Here is a 21,920-nt window from a genome sequence, read left to right as displayed (position 1 = left end):
ATACCACACACACATATATGCTTATTTGGGGATTTTATCATTAAAAAAAAAACAATAAAGGATGACAGGAATAGAGGGGACGGCTCGGAATTTCAGAGCATTTGCTGCTCTTGTATAGATCTGATTCAGTTCCCCACCCCCAGATGGCAGCTCACAATGACCTGCCAAGTTCCGTTCCAGGGTATGTGATGTCATCTTCGGATCCCCTCAGGCTCCTGTACATATAAGGCACACATACATACACACAGAGGTACACAGAGATACATACAATTATTTTTTAAAACCTAGGTTCATATACCTCTACATACCACACTTGTCTTATTTTTGTTTGCTCCAAAATGCCTTTCCACAGCAACTGGCAGAAACCTAGTCTACCCTTTATAATAATTGTGTAATATTCCATGGTGTTGATATGTCAAAATGCGTTAGACTGTTTTCATGAGTATTTCAGTCCTAGTGTATTTGACTCTGTTTTTGTATTTTCACCTGGATAAATAGGTCATAAAACTCCCAACACGTACATCCTGGAGCAGTTTTCTGGGGGAGGGGCCATTGCTCACGGGACATGTGTGTTTTAATGTTAATGTCATTATCACAGCCTGCTTCTTTTGCAGCACTGTGCTTTCTTGTTGCCAGTACTGTTGCTACAGTAACTTTTCCAGCAGCACTTTGATTTCCATTCCCTGCCAATAGGCAGGCATTGGTTTCCTGCCATAGTTGACAGTTTGTAACAATATGAATTAGACACACTTGATGCATATTTTCTCTGATGTTAGTTTTCTTTTGCTTGTCAATTTATAGAAGCATTTTCAAAGTCTATTTTCTGTAACTTTATATTTTTGTGATACAAGAAGTTTTAAACTTTGACTTGCCAAAAATCACCCTCTCTTGATGGATATATTTAGAGCTTCCTTTTTTGGTAATAGGGTTTTCCACATGTACGAATATGCTTTTGTATTTTTTTCAGTTTTATATTTTCCATCCAATTGTTCAATCCATTTAAATTGTACTTTGAAGTGCAATGTGTAATAGCTCAGTTAAAATTTTCATGTAGACTAAGCTCAGTGCACTGGATTTGTCCTTGTAATTTCCTGTGCATTCTAGCTGGAATTGAATTTGTTTTTGTATTAACTTTGAAGACAATGCCTTTATTATAATAAGATATAGCATGATTCCCCATTTCTTTATAACACATTTCCCAATAATACAATTTTCTTTGAATAGTTCCTCTTTCCTTTCTTTAAAATTATTTCCCAAGTTATTTACAAGTCTTGTCACTGTTACAAATGGAATATCTTGCTTTTACCACATCAAGCAGCTAATTGCCAATATAGAAGAAGGTTATTTTATTCCTTCTAGAGCAGTGTTTCAAAACCTTCCTAATGCTGTGACCCTTTAATACAGTTCCTCATGTTGTGGTGACCCCCAACCTAAAATCACTTCTCTGCTTCTTCATAACTGTAATTTTGCTACTGTTATGAATCGTAATGTAAATATCTGACATTTCCAATGGTCTAAGGTGACCCCTGTGAAAGGGTCATTCGACCTTCCAAGGGGTCACGATCCACAGGTTGGGAACTGCCGTTCTAGAAGGAACTTTGCTAATGTAGTTTAGCTCTCTGGCTCTCTCCTCTTTTCCTGTGTTCACCCCAATCTCGTCATTGTCACAACGCCCTTGCCAGGACCTCCAGGAGAGGCATGGCAGTACTTGCAAACTTTCTAGTTTATGACTATAAATGGCTCACTTTTGGAGTTTTGCTGGATGTAAATTTGTTTTCGATTCATGATCCTGTGTCGTGCTTTCTGCCCATTGTGAAATGCGGCTGCTAGAGCTTGCCAGGGCCTTTGCAGCAGAGACGACACTGAGTGAGTCTCCCCCGTGCATTTGGTGATGTGTAGAGACTGTGGTTGACGTATTTCCCAGTTTTCATCCAAATTTGGGTTCCTGGGATATTCTTCCCAGTTCTAAATTGGCTTGATGTCACAGTGTGTTAGCTTAGAACAGCAGGGCTCTGGGAGGAGGCTAGAAGTCCCACACATGTCCTCAGGGTCATGCTCTCTCTAACCTCAGTGCAGGAGGATTCTGCACACACATAACCCACCCCCACCCCACCCCCATCCCTCCCTCTTTCCCTCCCTTTCTCCTCCTCTTTCTCTGCTGGACTGAGACAGTCTTTGGTGTTCCTGGGCAGAAGAGTGCCTCACACCAGTGCTTTGTCTCAGGGTGCTGTGGTTCCCAGGTCTGACTCATCCCATGATCCTCAGGAGTCAGTTTTCCTTTTCCTTTTGCTGGGCATTCACTCTGAGCCCACTGCCTCTGTGAAGACCCTGTTCTGACTAGGGGTTAGGACTTCAACAGTTGGTAGGAAGCCACAATTCAACCACAGTAGTCACACTCTGTCAGTTTTAGTGCGGTACTGGGTCAGTGTGATGATACTTTAGTTAAGGTGAGGTTTGTCCTTGGCTCTTTGTAATTGTTTTTAGGCGCACACTGGAGGTTCCTGGCTCTGGGGTGTCTAGAAGCTGTTAAATAATAAATGCTGGCCTTCGTTACTGAAAGGTTGAACAATGAAACATGTCAGCCTGTGCACGAAGGAGCTCCCTTTGCCTCTTCCTCTTGGCTTATTCAAGTCTCTATTTTTTTCTAAGGTCATTTGTATCTTTTTAGGAAATATGCTCATTTCTGCTTGTTTCCTCGTTACTGAAGTTACTCAGAGACAGCAGCATTATTCATCTCTCATATTCCAGGTGTTATTGTCAGGTTTTCTTGTTTGAGACAGGGTCGAACTATTTATCCAAGTCTGGCCTTGCACTCCTACATCAGCCTCCTGTGTGTCAGAGTTCCAGATGTGAACTGTTGTGCTCAGTTCTGGTTTTAGTTTCCTTTCTTACTCTTGGGCTTAGGTGGTTGAACACATTCTCTTCCATTTGTTTTAATTATGACTCACAAGTTTATTTTACTGACATGTATAAATAATGGCTTTGAGGGTACTATTACTTCATTTATTTTTAAAATTTTTAACCTTTAATTTTATTTTGTGTCTGATTATTTTGCCTCCATCTATGTCTGTAGACCACATGTGTGCTGTGCCTGTGGACCACATATGTGTGCTGTGCCTGTGGACCACATGTGTGTGCTGTGCCTGTGGACCACATGTGTGTGCTGTGCCTGTGGACCACATGTGTATGGTGCCTGTGGACCACATGTGTGTGCTGTGCCTGTGGACCACATGTGTGCTGTGACTGTGGATTACATGTGTGTGCTGTGACTGTGGATTACATGTGTGTGCTGTGCCTGTGGACCACATGTGTGCTGTGCCTGTGGACCACATGTGTGTGCTGTGACTGTGGACCACATGTGTGCTGTGACTGAGGAGGCCTGAATAGAACATCAGATCCCCTGCAACTGGAGTTACAAATGATTGTGAGCCACTATATGGTTGCTGGGAATTGAACTTGAGTCCTCTGGAAGACCAGCCAGGGCTCTTAACTGCTGAGCCCTCTCTTTAGCGCCCTATTTAATTTATTATTAGAGTTTATCAATATCTTATTCCTTGTTTATTTTACTTTGTTACTCTTTTCAAATTTTATGAAATGAAGAAAACTCTACTTTTATGTATTAAAATTCTGTAAGTACCAAAAATCCCATAATCAGATAATTATTTCAGCAATTACTAGAATATACAAATATAAAATTGAATGGTTAGAGCTGAAATTTCACCCTAAGTATAAAAAAACAAAATATATAGATCATTATTTTCAGCCTCCTAATATTTGTTATATTTGGGTAATATTAAAATAGTAGTTGTTTTTTCTTTTTCTTTTTTTTACCTGCATGTATGTCTGTGTACCGCATGCATGCATTGCCTGCAGAAGTCAGAGGGTGCCTGATCCCCTGGAACTGGAGTTAAGATTAGGGTTAGTTATGAATTGCCATGTGCATAGTGGGGCCACACCTGGATCCTCTGCAAGAGCAAGTGCTCTTAACCACTCACTGAGCTTTAACTCTAGCCCCGGAATTTCCTTTCTAGACAGGAAATTACTGATCCTGAGATTGGTCCCATCTAAATAATACAGAGTTGAGAATGTTCCTGGTTGCCTAATTCTGAAGCTCCTTGCATCCTTCCATTGAGGAGAAAAAGTTGATCAAAGACGCCCGGGCAGTGGTTGGGAAGCTCTCAGTGTACCACTGCCTTGTAGGCAGCTTCCTCTAGCTGTGGTGAAGGATTGGCTGGGTCAGCCACAGAGTGGCTAAGTTTCTCCAGGTCTCAGTGAGTTGCTTGGATGCCCTCCTGAGTCTTCAGCCAGAATTCAGACCTTCCTCTGCATTTCCTAAACTGTCATAGTATGCAAGAAAACAGTAAGTAGATGTAGCTAGCCTTCGACACAAAACAAGTAAACATTTTAATAGCTTATATGTACATATTGCATAATTGTATTTATAAGCTTATTTTCAGTGTTGATATGAACTGATGGTATGAATGGTTATCAATATGCAGCTATTCAAGAATGTGAGAAAGTTGGGGGCAATGTTGAGTGTTATTCTATGTGAATGGTTCTCAAAGCTTAGGAGTCTAGGGATTTCAAAAAGAAATGTCTAAGCCCCAATCATTTAGTTTTCTAGGCCTTGAATCCCAAATGTTTGGAGCTTCAAAAGTGAGGGGTTGCTCAAACCAAGCATTTTGTGCTAAAGTATTACCCTTCCGACACCAAAGAACTGTTGTCCCATCAGCCACAATGCAGCTTGGGATGGTCAGCTTATAGGACTGGAAGGATGGAGGTGGATAATAGAGCATCACACACAGTATTTAATTAAAACAGCCTGAGAAATCTCTAAGCCTCTTTTTAAAGCTTGTAATTTTTTAATTTTTGTAATTTAAATATATTTCATTTTACATTCTGAGGTGGTGCATTATTGTACCGGTTAGCAAATCTCTGCTATGAAAGGACATTGCTCCAAATGTGCAGTGTTGGCTCTGCTTCAACTGCAAGATCAATGCAGCAAACAGTCCAGATTCCAGTCCCAGTCCACAGAAGTTCATCATGTGATTTGTTGCATCACCCAGCAGTGGGGCATGATACTTTAATCAATATGCGATTTGAATAATTGGAAGAATTTATTATTTTTACTGTCTCTTCTACTTTTATAGCAAAATTAACTCAAAATAAGCTAAAGAATTGAATGTGAAATAATGAAATCATAAAACAAATAGAAGAAAGTAGAAGTAAATATTTAATAGCTCTTTAAAAAAAAAAGAAAATTGGATGTGAGGCAAAGAGGAAGGCGCAAGGGAAAGATGACGTTTCACTAAATTAAAACAACAAAACTCAAAGTCCCTTTCCAGATAAAACATGCCACATACCACAATTAAAACTTTTAAAATATCTTTTTAAAAACTACATACACCATACTTTCACCAATGGGAGAAACATTGGATTGCAGCCTCTACTGTTAAAAAATATGCTGATATTAGTAAACAGAAATTTCTCAGTGGGAATATGACCAAAGAATACAACAAGCAACTGAGAACACAGAGTGAAAATTGCCAAAAGAGCAGGAAAACATATTCAACTTCAGTGATGAAGATGGCTGTTTATTTACCATTAGCAAATCTAACAAAATACTAATATTAAATTGTGAGTGTAATAAATAAGACCATTAGTCTATTTTTGGTGGGAATTTATGAGATTCTTTTAAGGATTTAGTGTGTGTGTGTGTCTCATGTGTTCACAGCCCTTGGAGACCAGAAAAGGGCATCAGATCCCCTGGAGTTGCAGTTATAGGAGGTTGTGATATGCCCAATGTGGGTGCTGGGAACTGAATGCTGGTCCTTTGGACGAGCAGCAAGTGCTCATAGTCTCTTATCCATCTCTCCAGCCCAAATGTCTGAGAGTAATGAGAGGGATTAGCACTTCCCAGTGAGGTCCTCGAAGACACCCATTCAGTTATTGCCATGTTCTAAAGGGATGCCAGTGAAAGTCTGTGTATGAGCAAGTCACAGTGCCATTGATGATTTTGAAACAGACTCAATTTTGAAGAACAGGAGTGATTAAATAAATTTTACACCTTTTTAATGCAGCCATTAAAAGTCTTTTAAAATATTTTTAATTAATTTATTAATATTAATAATTTATATCTAAAATGTTCCGGGGAACAAAGAGTTCACAAAAACCATGTCACCTAGCTCAAATGAAAAGGCCTTCCCAACCTATGAGTCCAAACATGTGGAAAACACGTGTCGTGTGTGAGGTCACTCAGCGGGGATTTGTTTTACTCCCCAGAGTGTGGACTGCACTGACAAGGCGCATTCACGGTACACATCGATTAACAAACTGGAATACGAGAATGAAAGGCTCCGAAGTGATCTTGCAAAGCTCCATGTCAATGGAAAAGCAGCATGGTCTAATCAGAGTAGCTATGATGAAGCAGGAGCATATGCCTACCAGAGCCAGCTGAAGATGGAGACCAGTGGAGACAGGTATGCTGGCTTGACCATCAGGAACAGACATTTAAAAATGCCTTGGGGAAAATTCATAAGTAATATAAAATGATGGCTTCAGGTATTTATATTTTATCTGGTAGTGATAACACAGGAGTCGGGGCACACTATTTCATAAGAAGTATACACTGGCAATAGCTGTCCAAATATAATGGTGAGCTGGGTGGAGAGTTCCCAGGGATTTTTGTTTGCTAGTTGCTTCAGAACACTTGTGCAAGAAGACATGCTGTACAAATAAACTAGTAGTCTTTTTAATGTTCTGAGAATAGAGAAAACTAGATCATCTACTCTGTTAGGTATGATGGCAAAGCGTCACTTCTGTCTGTCCATCCATGGTACAGCCACTTGGTGTTGTCATTCTTGCCATGGTGACCAACTGCTGGTCATATCCTTACAAGGGCCCTAGGGACAGTAAGAAGTAGAGTGCATGGAAGATCAATACCCACTGTCCATTTCATATCCTAAGTCAATGTTAACAATGAAACATGCTAATTAACTCAATTTTAACAAAGGATTGATGGAGTCAGAAATGTCTCTGGAGGCTGATCACTGTTTCCTCAATCTTACAAAATGTTCAGCAAAGCGATTCTTTTTCCACAGAACTTCTCAGAGCCATGAAGACATTAGTTTACACTGTGGGTTTCTGAGAAGGGCTATGGCATGCTGCCATCACCAATCTTCCCTGATATAAGCCTTTCATGGTGACTAAGGAAGTCCAGACCACACTGCAACTCAGCCTGTCCTCAGAAGCTTGAGACACTTAGTGTGGATGCCTGACAATGTTTTCATGGTTTCTTGTGTGTAGGGTGTTAGTGGAGATTGTATGAGAGAATCTGTGTAATATGAGTAGTTGCATTAATGTTGGTCACTAATCACTAATATTATTAGTAGTAAATTGTATTTATTTTATTAATACTTCTATAATAATTCATGGTGTCTAAAATGTGTATTTTAGTGACTAGACTAGTAGCTGACCCTGAGGTTTGGAGAAGGTGATGCCAGGCTCGTCTTGATAGCTAAGCAAAACCTATGGAACAGAACAAAAGTGGGGGGTAAAGTCTGCCCAACACTCCCAAGCTATAGAGCAGCGCTCTCCCTTCACTACCCCAGTCCCATAGGTACCCATTTTTATCAATCTTCTTTTTGTCTTGTGGTTTTATTTCCTTTACTCTGTACTGTCCATACTGCTTCCTCTCCATCTGGCTGGCAACTCTGCCCTTCTTCTTCCCAGCATTCTCTCTGCCCCCAAAATCCTGCCTAGCTATTGGCTGTTTAGCCTTTTATTAAACCAATCCGAGCAACATTTCTTCATAGTGTACAAAAAGATTATTCCACATTTCCCCCTTTTTGTCTAAATCAAAAGTAAAGGTTTTAATTCTAACATGGTAAAACTATATACAATAAGAACAGCTATCAGGTAAGAATTTCATTTACAATGTTCAGTCCATTTGTATTTGGCATATTTGGGAAAAATACTTTTTTACTTATTCCATCTTGATGAGTCCAAAGCTCTGTACGTAATTTACCTTCTATCATAACTAAGGAAGACTGTAACTATAACTACCTAGTCTTCTACTCCATCAAAGACCTAGAAGGATATAATATTACCCGAGTAAACACAAAGTACAGTGCAAGCAACTTCCAAAACTCTAGAAGTGACAGAGACATCTGACTGCCTGGACAGTCACCCAAGGTTCCTCTGTAACATTGTGGCATCCATCTTCAGCCTACAGGCCTAGAATATCTGACAGACATTTTTATGAAGCAGGAATTTTGAAGGACTGTCCTACCTTGTTTTGGCAAAGTTCAGCAGTCACTTTCCTGTGTGTCCTGAAGAATGTCTGGCAGACTTTTTTATGAAGCAGAAATTTTGAAAGACACCCCTGCCTCATCTTGACAAAGTTCTATAGTCTTTTTCCTTTGTGTCCTGTTTGTACACTTTGTACAGCATATTGTTAGCAGTCAAGACAAGAGCAGTTTGTTGCCCAAATGGCTAGCTTTGCCACATTGAAAGCAAACTCCACATGGAGTTTCTTCAATGCCCATCATCTTCTCTTAAGTAAATTAGTGTTACCAGGAGCAGACATGTTTCATTGTCATGAAAAGCCCTATGTTAATAAAACATTTTAAATGCCATATTCTGTAGGTTTTGAAGTATTTGAAGACTATCTATCTAAAATACATCTCTGACCTTGATAACATACCTAACATGACTACAAGTTTGATTGTTATAGGTGGCTATTAACCTTCATTTCTTTATTATCCTAAATAGTTTGTAATAATAACGTTCAAGGACTAGAAATTTACATTGCATTGTTAAATGAGCTGCATAGGTACAATACCTTAAACAAGAGTAGAAACATCTATTCTAACAAAAATAACCTTAAATTTGTATCAATATACAAATATCCATACCAATGTAAAATGTAAAATAATTGAGACTAGTGATTGTTCAAAATTAGATTCACCAATCTACCCTTTTAGCTCATCATTTTTATACTATATCTCCCTTTTTCTCCTTCAGAAAGGGGTCCTTGAATCTAACTCCTTTGTTTAGCTTTTTCCCCTGACCATAAAAAATAACAACTTGTAACCATCTCCCCTAAATGATGACAAATATATATAACCCATTGAATGACCAAAAGCCGTCAAGCCCACCTCTTGGGAATGTGGGTGTTGTGTTCTCTAGACTGCTTTCTGTTGTCTGGGGGTGCTGAAATCTTTAGGAGACCCTGAGAAAATTGGGATAATGGTCAAGTCCTGGGAGAGTTAGCTGTATTATTTGTTGTCCAGTCTCTGTGCAATTGGAAAGTGCATGTCTTATTTGAAGTCCTGGATGGAGTGATCTGTGAGGCTGCACCATTTCAGCCAGCAGCCTTGATGCCGAACTCAGGAAACTGCAACAGAGGCATTCTAAGAGGCTGGGTCATCTGGGCCACCCATTTTCATTGGTGTCTGGCCCCCTTGTTCTGAAAACACCTAAATTTTCAAATATAATGTACATATCAGCATTAACACAAGTATGGAATGTGCAATGTCCACAATTCAGCTAGAGATAATCTTTTGTTTTATGTTAGAGCAAGTAAAAAACATCTGTCAACTTTCTAAGTCCGTTTGGATTATATAATCAAACTGTAATATAAATCTCTATCCATGCCATATGAAAGGATGGCATGTAATAAGTCATGAGGACTCTGTAGCCAACAAGATTTATCATGTCTCATCTCATCTCAGAGCTGTTCCCATGTCAAGAGGTCAGCTTACACGTCACCTGTCCTGTAGTCTTTTTGGCTTCTTCCCCCATGTCTGTAGCCAAGATACCCAGGAGGTCTGCCCCAGTCAAATCTCTATTAATCTGGAAGGAATCCAGTCTCTCATTTCTTCTGGAAACAAAAGCATAACCTCTCTCCCAACACAACACATTGACAGACTTCCATTTTGAAGTTAAGACATTGTTAAAATATATAGGTTGGTTTAATTTAGCAGTTTCAATAATCCAGTCTCTCTCAGCAGCTATTGTTTTTTTATACATTAGCATTATAAAAAATTCAAAGTTAACAAGACACCATATAGGATCAAGACTCCCTGTGTATTTCCCATCCTTACATGGCTTAATTTTATTACTTTACTCTCTCTTTCAAGACTTCATTATTTTTAAACTATTTTTTTCTATGACTGTTTATACCTATTTTTTTCTTAAGCCTAGACACATTGTTAAACACACTGTAACCTATTTAGAGGTTTTTTTTTCCCATCTGAACTTGCTTTACTGCATACTGTAACCTTTTCTCTCTGCATGAACAAACCTTAAACCTGCCATGCAGCTTAGATCTTGGTGCACTGGTAGCTCGAGCATTCAGGCAGCTGCCAGGAGATGTGTCTCTGTACTGTGGCCAGCATGAGGGACACAAGACTAGGAAGCCATGTTTGGCTCATTTTTTGTGTGTTTAGAATTTTTTTAAGTTTTCTCAGGTCTTATGTGGATATATGTGGCTGAATGTTGTGTGCCATTTGTTAATTATAAAGTTATTATTATTAATTATAAAAGCTTGACCAATAGCTTAGGCTTGTTACTAACTAGTTCTTACAACTTAAATTAGCCCATTTTTTTTTTATCAATCTACTTTTTGTCTAATGGCTTTATTACCTTTATTCTATACTGTCCATACTTCTTCTTCTCTGTCTGGCTGGCAACTCCACCCTTCTTCCCACCATTCTCCCTACCCCGAAAATCCTGCCTAGCTATTGGCCATTTAGCTTCTTATTAAACCAATCCTAGTGACATTTCTTCACAGTGTACAAAAAGATTATTCCACAACAGGTGGTACTATGGTGGTACTAGGGTGGGGGCACTATAGTGAGGGTGCCAGGATATGAGTACTGTGGTGGTGATGTCATAGTTGGGAGTGCCATGGTGTGAGTGCCATAGTGGAGGTGTCCTAGTGGGGATGCCATGATGAGGGTGCCATGGTGGGCGTCCTGTGGTGTGGGTGCCATGGTGGGGTACTGTAGTGAGAGTGCCATGGAAGGAGTGCCATGGTATGGCACAATGATGGGGGCTTCAGTGTAAGCATTGTGGGAAAAAGACCTCTGGCCACAGCCCAAAGCCTGTCCTCTGATGGCTGAGCACATGTTGATCACCCGGTAGACCTGAAAACCTGTTCTAAGAGGTCATTTCCTAATCTAGAATAAGAACCTCACAAAGCATGTGAGTACTTTCAGTCTCCACAGAGCCCTCAAGATGCTGGGAGGGGTTGGCCCACTAAGGGCTGATGTCAGCGAGTCACTGAGGCCCTGGGCTCCCAGCTCCTCACCTCAGTCACTAGAGCAGCTCCGGGAGCGTCAGGTGAGGTGCTGTGCTATTCCTCTGCAGTTTGTTATTTTAAAAATATTTTTCTTGGCCTTAATCTTACTTTGTCAGGCAGTGCAGCATGTATTAAAAGTGCCCAACAAAAACAAGACAGTGGGAGACAGAGGCAGAGGGAGTGAAAGGCTCCGTGGGAGATTATCTTAATAAGCTGTCTGGACAGCTGCTCCTGCCGCAGAGCCGTGCCCTGCCAGCTCCGTTTGCTGAAGTTTCATTAAATTTGTTTTAATGCCTCGTCTGATTTCAGTGTTCTTCAGTGACCTGGTTTTGAAAAGAAACAGCATTTCAAATAGTCTGAATAAATTATTGCCATGTAAAACCCACTATAGGGAAGAGTTGCTGAGATGCAGGGACACTGTGAGCTCAGCAGTGGAGAACCAGAAAGCAGGTAGCACCCCACTGAAGCCGGCCGTGGAAGAGGAAGCCTTTCCTCACAGCCCAGCTCTGGGAGTCAAGAAACAAACAAAATCCATATGCACATATGTGTGCATTTATATGGATGTGTGTGTATACATATGCCCATGTGTGTATACAAATAAGTGTGGTGTATGTGTGCATATGAGTATGTGTAATATATATATATATATATATACATATATATGTGTGTGTGTATGTATATGAATGTGTGTGGTTTTGTGTATGTGTGGTGTATATGTATCTGTATGTATATGCATGTATGTGTGTATATGTATGCATATGTGTATATGGATTATATATATAGTTTATATGTGTATATATGTATGTATGTAGGTCTGTGCATGCAGGGTGTGTTTCTGGTATAAGTTAGCCAGAAAATACTCAAGTCATCTTTACATATCAATGGGTTAAATTATTTGGAGAAGGGAAAATAAAATTGCTTCATAAAACTTCAAGGTCACAGTCTAAGGAAATTCTCCCTTCTAAGTGAGGAAGATTCAAGCAGTCTGTGAGTTAGACAATCTGTTGTTCATTCCTGACATTTGTCTTTCACCCCAGATGAAGTGATATCCTAATGTTAGCTCACTTGAAATCTGAAGCATTTTCAGGTGATCCAAAGCATCAAGTTTCTAGAATAATAATCTATTCATCACTTAAAATTTTTATGAGATTTAATGGAACTTAGTGAAGATGCTCTGTGTAGTGTTCTTTAAAAAACAGTGTTTTGAAGTTTCGGGAGAACTTACAGGCTGATTTGAAGTTCTGGGATCCAGAACTGTTAATATATAACTAATTTTAATGACAAACCAATTTTGTAATAAATGGAGCTTGTCCTTATATGAGAATCCACACTTAAAAGTGAAGTCACAGGAGCTGGAGAGATGGTTCGGTGGTTAAGAGCACTTACTGCTCTTCGAGCACCTGAGCTCGGTTCCCAGCATCCACAGCAGGTGTCTCACAACCTCCTGCAACTCCAGTTTCAGGGGATTCGACTCCCTCTGCTCTCCACCAGCACCTGCATACAAGTAAGCCCACACAGGCACATACACATGAAACTAAATAATCTTTTAAAACGTGATATTCATGGTTTAAATTCTCATATCATGAACCAAGAAGACATCAGTAATTGGAAACATTTGTCATTAAGATGGCTTCATGTCTAGCTAATCAAGTTAGTGTCCAATAGGGAAAGGCCACACAGTGAGCAGGGCTGTCATTGCTGCTTGCAAGGCCCCTTGTCAGGGGATGAATCTAGAAGCCAAAACTAGGTTATGAAATTCTGTACTGTGGTATAACCAGTAAGAAGTGGAACACAGCTGAATAAAGGGTCCAGGCCTGGACAGCGCAGCCCACAGAATGGGGAGCTTCTGTGGAGTGTGAGAAGGTGAGGCTGGGGAGTTGAGCAATAGGTGGTGGGTTCTTATCCCCAGCTAGTACATTACCCCCTAGTCCAGAAGGAGGACTTGGAGAAGTGGGATGGACCACACGTCAGAGGCCTGCATCCTCACGCTCCATCCAAGCAGAAGAGCCTGCCATACTCAGCGGCCCTGGAGCAGGGCCTATGGGAAAGCTAATTGCACAGTGGGACTTGTGAATGGATATCAAAAGCCTTCTGCAATAATTTTTAAGCCCTCTTTAAATTGATACGTGAAGCATTTTGTGTAAGGTAGTTTTATGAAGTATTTGAATAGCTATGTCCTAGAAGGGCTTTCAGCTATAAAGATGATTTAAGGAAAAGCACTTTACTTCATAATATAGTTTTTTCCTTCAATCTCAATATTTTATTGATCTTATAATATAAAAAATGTTCCTATATAAATCTTAGTAATTAACGCCATAAAGCCATCTCTATGCATTCACAGCAAAATGGATAATTGGGATAATTAGGTAATTTAGAAAAAATACTTTGTATAAAATCTATACACACACACACACACACACACACACACACACACACACACACACACTTTTCCGATCACCTCTATAATTGTCTTGTTTTTTCCACCTGGAAGTGTAGACACTAGGCTCAGTCCACAGATGATACATGGGTGCATTATACGATTGTTACTGCTCAGTTTGAACTGTGAGATGTTTCATCTATTGTTCACATCATAAACTATGTTATTTCCATTTAATTTGCTCTTCTGTTTCCATGGTAATTATGGTGTGGGATAATGGGGGAAAAGATTTATCTCAAGATAAGTAAAACCAGGAAACATTTGTTTGCTTCTCTACGCCAATCTGCAGGCACCTAGCACGATGGTTTGTGCCATTTGTATGCACAGACTTAAAGAAGTCTGGACTGGGCTTGGGATGAGAACAGAAAAATACAGTGTGGGTTTTTAAATTGTATCAAAACATTGCTTTGAAAATGGTCAACACCTGTGGGAAATCTGGGTTATTAGTAAGGATAAATAGCTTTCATTTAAAGAGATTTTTATGTTTTCATAGTCTTTGATGATTTGATTAAACTTAAGCCCCATTTTCATGAAAGACATTTATTTAGTCAAACAGGCCAGGTGGGATAGTCTTTGGTCCAATTTTAAGGGATGTTGTTTTGTTCCATTATTTGCTTATCTGTTCAGTGGGTTTTTTTTTTAGCTTACATTTTCCACCCAATATTTTAGCACAGACAATAAATTCCATAGTGTGCTTTGCATTCTTGTTGTGGGGTTCAACTTCAGGAAAACTTGGACTTGAGTTCAAAGTTACCAGTTCCTAGCAATTTATTCTCATTTTTAAAGTAAACAATTGTTTTTAGGGTTGTGAGAGTCTACTCCCACATTTTGAAGGGTTCTTAGGTGGAGGAGAGAGGAATGAGGAAATATCAGATAAAGATAGACCTAGACAACGAAAAGAAAGAGACTCAGGATAGCTTCAGGAGGTCCTGGGTCAATACCCAACAGCCTCGCCCTTTATTGAAAAGGGCTTTTTATAATATGCCAAGGGGAGAGGCAAAAGACTTCCCCCTTGCAAGATCAAAGCATGCTGTACAGCCAAGTGTAGATCCTTCCAAACACTTGGTAAACATGCCTGTGGCCAAATCATCTCCTTGCACGGCCCTACTGGGTAAAGCAAGCTGAGATTTTCTGACCCTGAGTAAGTTGTCACTAGGAAGCCTCTGTGGGCTCCCTGTGGGCTCCCACACCAGGGTTGACCATTTGGTACTAGATAACCAATTGGTGTACTCTTCCCTGGGGAAGACTATTTCTCCCTCTTAGCCTTCCTTAGTTGCCTGTAGTTCTTTGTGCAGAGTTGAGGCACCATAAGATTTTCTCCATCCACTTTGGTATGTCCATTGGTGTTGGCCTTATTCAGTTCACATTTGGGCAATCACAATGGTGAGACTTTCTGGGTGTAATTTCTGACATTCCTAGAAGGGACAGTCTCACAGCAAACTCATCCTCTCACTCGTACAATCTTTCTCCATCTTCTGCAATGTTCTCTGAGCCTTAGGTGCAGGAGCTGTATTGTAGATATATCTACTGGGACTGGGCTCCACAACTTTACATTTTGATTAGTTATGATTTTCTGTAATGGCTTCTCTCTGTTACAAAGAGAAGTTTCCTTCCTGAGGGATGAGGACTATGCTTATATGGGTACAGGGACAAATATTCCAAATGTAGTTGAAACTACACTGGTTTAGTAAAATTATGGGTTCTTCTCCAAGATCCATGACTCCACTAGCCTTGGGTAGTTGGTTGGATGTCTAGTACCAGGCATGATTATTCTCTGTTGAGTGTATCTTAAGTCCAGTTAGAGAGCTGTTAGTTATCACCAAGGCACTGCCGTACCTTTAGGGTTACAGTACCATTCTGCTTGTTGATGTGGTTCACAGGTGTCATGGCTGTGCAGGACTGCCCATTGCTTCAGTAACATTAGACAGACTGAGCTGTTTGTTGTTAGGAATATATAAGCATATCTGTACATATATATGCATGTAACAGTGGAAATAGAGACCATGAATTTGAAAGAGTAAGGAGGGGTGTATAGGAGGGTTGGGGGAGAAAGGGGAAGGGTTATGATGTTGTTATATTGTAATCTCAAAAGTAAAAGAAAAAAATGTCATACAATTAAAATAAATGATTGAAGTTGGACTGGTGACTCAGAGGATATAATCCCACATTTAGTGGGGCTGGGGCATCAGGGGAAGGTGAGGCACAGAGGCAAGAAAACTTCTAGTTCATGGACAGCCTGGGGAAACCCTGTCTAGGATTTAAAAAAATAAATAAATAAACAGAACTAGAATGTAGCTCAGTGGTAGGGCACTCATCTAGAAGTCTTTACAAGAATCTGCACTCATTTCCCCAGGACCAGAAAGAAAAAAAGGAAAAGAAAATGAATGGGTAAATAATTTAACTTTACATTTTAGTTTCTTCATCTGTGGTGATGTTCACCTTGTTGGGCTTTTTTGAAGATCAAATGGGCATCAAGATGACCCTGACCCTCACTGGGTGTCAAGAATGCAGCAGGCATCATGTTCTCCATGTTCTGCGTGCATTGACCCTGCACTTGTCCTAAGAACCCTTTCTCATAAGTGAGAGGAAAAGTCAGAGAACAAGTGACTGAGATGCCTGGGAGGGCGCCAGTGGGAAGCAGACAGTGGGAAGCAGACAGTGGGAAGCAGACAGTGGGAAGCGCCAGTGGGAAGCAGACTGAGTTAGTGAATCCAAAGGAACTGGTTAGTACAGAGATGTGGTACCACATACCCAAAGCATGACTTGTTACGAAAGCCTGTGAAGTGTAGCAGAGAACTCAAATGTTTCCCCCGTGGCAGCAGTATTCAGTGTTCAGATTTCTGTCAGATTTGCTTCAGTTATTTATTTGGCCTAGAATACAAAAGCACAACAAAGAATTAGGAAGGCTGAGACTACAGGACAGTAGACTGTCCTAGCAATCTTTGTGTTTTCTGCTTCATAATTCTGCATTCCAAGCTTTTAAAGGGAAGTTGAGATTATTTTAAAAAAAATTTTTTTTCGAAGAAATATGCCAACAAACTCATTCATTCAACTCATTCTCCTTAGCTGAACATCAGGGAAATCAAAACCTGCTACAATACACATGGCCTTTGGTGGGCTGTTGGAAAGAGAGTGGTCTCGTAGATTGGAATACTTGGTCCCCAGTTGGTGGAACTGTTTGGGAAGGGTTCAGAGGTACAGCCTTGCTGGAGGAGGTGTGTCACGGGGAGGAGAGAGCTTTGAGATTGGGAAGATTTGTGCCATTACCAGTTAGCTCTTCATTTTGTGGTTGTAGATCAAGATGTGAGCTCTCAGCTTTTCTGTCATGCTGCCATCATGGACTCCAACCCTTTGAAACCATAAGCCAGATGAAACACTTTCTTTTATAAGTTGCCTTGGTCATGGTGTTTTATCACAGCAATAGGAAAAAAACAAACCAGGATACTTAGGAAGACCATTGACATCCATTTCTTCTCTTTTAGAATTAGCCAAGACTGTGAGCTGAACAGATGCCCAACACCACCGATACCACCTTTGCCATTTCAGACCAAAGAAATGATAAGTCCCTTGGCTAGTGATGATGAAGTCTTCCCTCTGGTGAGTTTCTGGAAGCTGAGTTTTCCTTTAAGGGTAGATTATTCAATACTGAGACCAACACAGGGAAGGGCATAAGGGCTTAAAATGCCACTTCTTTCTCTTTTGTTTGTTTTGTGGTTTTGAGGTAAGGTTTCTCTGTGTAGCCCAGGCTAGCCAGGAGCTCACTATGTAGACCAGGCTGGTCTCAGAGATCCACTTGCCTCTGCTTCCAGAGTGCTGAGATTAAAGGTGTGTGGCACTACCTCTGAAATAAGACTACAGAGTGCTCTACAGGCCATTTGACCACACCTATCTCTAGAAGGAAAAGATAACACCCCATCAAGAATCCTGGCTATACTTTTTAGTTTTTTGTTTGTTGTGTTTTCATTTTTTAGAGACAGGATCTCACTTGGGCTCAGACTGACCTAGAATTCACCAGGCAGCCCAGGCTGGCTTTGAACTTACAGCCATCCTCCTGCCTCAGGTACTGGAATTGCAGGCATGAACCACCAGACCCAGCTAGATTTTAACATATAGTAGCATGTATAAACTGAACATGGCCATGTGCTGAGTCATCCCAGAGAACATTGATGTAAGTGCTAATGCCCTGAGGCAGAAAGGGTCAGCCCAGGAATGCAGATCACTTCCAGGGAGGAGAAAACTCTGCCCTCTCCAAAGTGCAAGGGACCCAGTGAGGTCTCACTGCAACCAAGAGGCTGCTTAGTGTCAGTGAGGGGTGGCACACCTCCTGGATTCAGCTGGCCCAAGAGTCAACAGAAGCAAGCTAAGTAGCTCCCGATGGGAGGGCCACTCTGCCACTGGGTCCATATATAATATCCTCTGGGGTTGCCAAGGACCGAAAATGGGACAGGTAACGTTGTCCATCTGCTAGCTGCTCTGTGTCGTCCTGGGCTCACAGGAAGGAGTAGTCTAAGGTTTATGCAGGCTCTGCTGTAGGAGACTCAGCCTCACACTGATCTTAAACATCTGCAACATGACTTTCCCTCTGAGGCTCATGAAATGCACAAGGCATTCTCCCTGCCAGAGATTTTTTTTTTCTAGAACAGGATTTACCATTCATCTGACCCCAGGGGCAGGATTTCTAACCTATCCTGAACCCACTATGGCACTCTCCTTTGTTCTAGGCTTGCCAGCCTTCTGTGCTGCCCGGTAATGGCATCAGGTTGCTCTATCCAAAAGCACAGAACTTCAGGACACATTAACTTACACTCTACATGGCTATCTCCGCTTGCCCCACACAACCTAAAAGCATGCCAAGCCCCTGAGTCTTGTGTGGAGCTTTGTTTCCACCCCTGGAGTGTGTGCAAATTTTCAAGCCTTAGGTTCCTCAGCTTCTCTAACTTAATACTTGTGTTAGTACACAGGCATGGTCTTTTGGGTGTCCAGATGGGCTAAGTCCATTGGAATTCACTATGACACATCATTAGCACAGGCTGGGCCAAACCTGGTGTTAACAGTGTCCATCACATGTAACAACAACTGCTTCTGATCTTCTTTGCCCTGGATATTTAGAAAGAGTGTGCCTGACCCACCAGCAGCAGACACTGCCTGTTCAAGGCTGTTTCCTTACACTCTGGTGGAGAGGCTGCACCTGGTGCAGAAGGTACAGTTGGGATTTGACCCTTGGATATGGTACAGGCCTCTGCTGTCACCTGCTGTGATCTGGAGTTTCTATAGATTGATGAACTAAACTTAGAACCAGGTTCACTTCCATAAAGCTTCATTCTTCATAACAAATAAAAAGTAAAGAAGAATAAAGGTGGCCAGGTGCATTGGTGCACACCAGGAATCCTGGCACTATGGAAGTAGAGATCCAAGTCACCCTCTACTACAGAGTGAGTTACCAGCAAGCCTGGGCTACCCAAAACACTGTCTCAAATAATAATGAAGAGGAAGACGGGTAGATAAAAGAACTAGAAAAGTAAAGTCTAATTTTTCAATAATTTTATGATGTTTAAATAAAACTAATGCCCTTTATTATGTAAATATACACTAAGCACATCACAAGCTGTGAAATACCCCCACACCTCCCAGCCAGGCACACTGGGCATCACTCAGATTTCTTCCACTAAGCCCGACTAGTGAGGGAGGACTAGTGGGGAGGACTAGTGAGGGAGGACTGCAGCACTAGTTCCATTAGAGAGAGAGAGAGAGAGAGAGAGAGAGAGAGAGAGAGAGAGAGAGAGAGAGAGAGAGAGAGCTCCTCCAGCAGGATGTTCTGGGCCAGCATCCTCCCTGCCTAACTCCCCTAGGCATTCAGCCCCTCCTCAAACCTAGCCTGAATCATATTTACCCAATCTGCTACATCTTCACTCCAGATCTGGGACTTACCTGTGTTCTGATTACCTGCCTTGCGAGTCAGCAAAATGTGTTCTGCCTGGGTTCCCTGGTACTTAGGTCCACCCTGGATTTGCAGCTGGTCACTTCAGTTTTCATTTCTAGAGCTCTTTAATGGTGTGGAGCCGAGATATCTCAAATCCGTGAGGGTTTTGTTAGCAGGGACTACACTGCAAGAGGAGGAGGACTCTGCTCAAACTTCGTCAACACTGCAGGGTTGACTGACAGGGAGGTGCATGCCTCTGACTTAAGGCTCTGCAGTGGCCACACCTTACATGACAGGGAGGTGCATGCCTGTGACTTAATGCCCTGCAGTGGCCACACCTCACATGACAGGGAGGTGCATGCCTGTGACTTAATGCCCTGCAGTGACCACGCCTCACATGACAGGGAGGTGCATGCCTGTGACTTAGGGCTCTGCAGTGGCCACACCTCACATGACAGGGAGGTGCATGCCTCTGACTTAAGGCCCTGCAGTGGCCATGCCTCACATGACAGGGAGGTACATGCCTCTGACTTAAGGCCCTGCAGTGGCCACGCCTCACTTGACAGGGAGGTGCATGCCTGTGACTTAGGGCTCTGCAGTGGCCACACCTCACATGACAGGGAGGTGCATGCCTCTGACTTAGGGCCCTGCAGTGACCACTCCTCACTTGTCTCCCTCTCTCCAGTCTCCACCAGATGTATCCTTCCCAGCTTCCCTGGCTACACAGCGCTTCCTGATGGAAGAAGAGAGACGGGCCAAGGAGCTTGAGAAGCTGCTCAACACACACATCGACGAGCTGCAGAGACACACCGAGTTCACACTTAACAAATACACCAAGTTCAAGCAGAACAGACACATATGAGCGCTGCACCTTTTCTGTGTGCTTCCTCTCCAGAAGGAAGAAAGGGGGAAGCTCCAGAGCAACACTTGCAAAGCAGGCTCATGAAACAGAAATCTGGTTCCGTCTCCACAAGTCAATCACTCTTCTGCAAGGCAGCTAGAAAACAGCATTTGTTCCAGAAAGCTGCTTGTTTCTGCATTTCACATACTAATTGTTCTGTTAGGATAGAATAAGCATGACTAGCCCCAAAGGGTTTCTCTCCTGTCTAAGGAACAGTTTGGGAATAAAAATGAATTATTTCTAATTTTAATCATGTATGCTAAAGTCCCATTTCCTGAGTAACAGGCAGCAAGAAAGGGAAGCACTCAACTCTAAACGTAAGGAAACTGAGTGCAGCCACTCTGTGCTGGGCACAAAAGCTCAAGGACTTCTAAAAGTGAAAGGTGTCTAGATAGATACATTGGACTATGTAAACACCCTAAGATTTGCTTCAGAAGCACAAGGACAGGCCTTTGCTGTTTCTACATTCACTTTTGTAGTGTCTCTGCCTTAACATCAAGCAGGATCCTGAATGTGCGCTGTGCACAGCCAGAGAGCCATGCTGCCACCGAGACACAGCACACACAGAGCACCACATTTCCTCTGTCTCCTTTGTAATCATCCCTGTTTGTAATACAATAAAGGAATGCAAAATTCAGGTTGCTTTACAAGTGTCCAGTTTCTACAGAAGTAATAGCAAGAAAATGAACAAGGAAATTCACATAACAAACATACAAAATGATAATCTGATGTCTTGTTCTTTAAACGTGGAATATACACACACACACACACACCCTGCCTGTACATCTGTATCAGAGCACACAGACTATGAAGAACCTCAAGGTAGGATACAGCTCTTGTAGTCTTCTTTCTTTTTAAAGAAATGGTGTCTGCACACTGAAAGAGAAGCCCTATGTCCGTGGATAACAAGTGTTGTTTTCATGTGAACTATACAAAATGGTATCTACTTTGGGAAGCATCGCTGTCTGCGCCTCTACAGCTCCAGACATTTCAAAAGCTTTCCATGGTGGTTAAGCTACTGTGAAAGTCCCACAGGCTGTGTGACTTCAACAGGATTTCTCAGTTTGGGAGGCTGCAGAGTCCCAGACCCAGGAATGGGCTGATTAGTCTGATGGCAGCCCAGTTCCTCGCTTGGAGACAGCCACTTCATTGCTGTATTCTCACATGAGGTAAGAAAAACAATTTCTCTCAGGTCTCATAAGGATGATAATTCATTACCTTTATGAGGCTCCACCCTCATATGGGCGATGCCTTCCTAAAGGCATCGCCCCACCCCCCCCACCCTCCGCCTACTCCTGATACATCTCATTGAAGGTTGGGAATTCAACATATAAATTTGAGGGAGATACATTTATGA

At 41.7% G+C, this 21,920-nt stretch overlaps 1 protein-coding gene across 3 annotated transcripts in view; it reads left to right on the top strand.

The window, feature by feature from the left end:
• Deup1 (deuterosome assembly protein 1) overlaps window positions 1-21,200 on the top strand; it is a 69,446-nt gene extending 48,246 nt beyond the window's left edge. For all 3 annotated transcript variants that reach the window (XM_042280457.2, XM_006990543.4, XM_016008824.3), the window contains exons 12-14: window positions 6,283-6,479; window positions 17,225-17,339; window positions 20,348-21,200. In XM_042280457.2, the coding sequence (XP_042136391.1) occupies window positions 6,283-6,479; window positions 17,225-17,339; window positions 20,348-20,524 (489 nt within the window). In that variant the 3' untranslated portion in view covers window positions 20,525-21,200. The remainder of the gene's footprint in view (window positions 1-6,282; window positions 6,480-17,224; window positions 17,340-20,347) is intronic.
• Window positions 21,201-21,920: the final 720 nt, after the last annotated feature.

Source organism: Peromyscus maniculatus, chromosome 7 (genome assembly GCF_049852395.1).
Source record: "Peromyscus maniculatus bairdii isolate BWxNUB_F1_BW_parent chromosome 7, HU_Pman_BW_mat_3.1, whole genome shotgun sequence".
Taxonomy (NCBI): domain Eukaryota; kingdom Metazoa; phylum Chordata; class Mammalia; order Rodentia; family Cricetidae; genus Peromyscus; species Peromyscus maniculatus.
The sequence above is the reverse complement of the archived record's forward strand: the minus strand, read 5'-3'. Positions and strand labels throughout refer to the sequence as shown.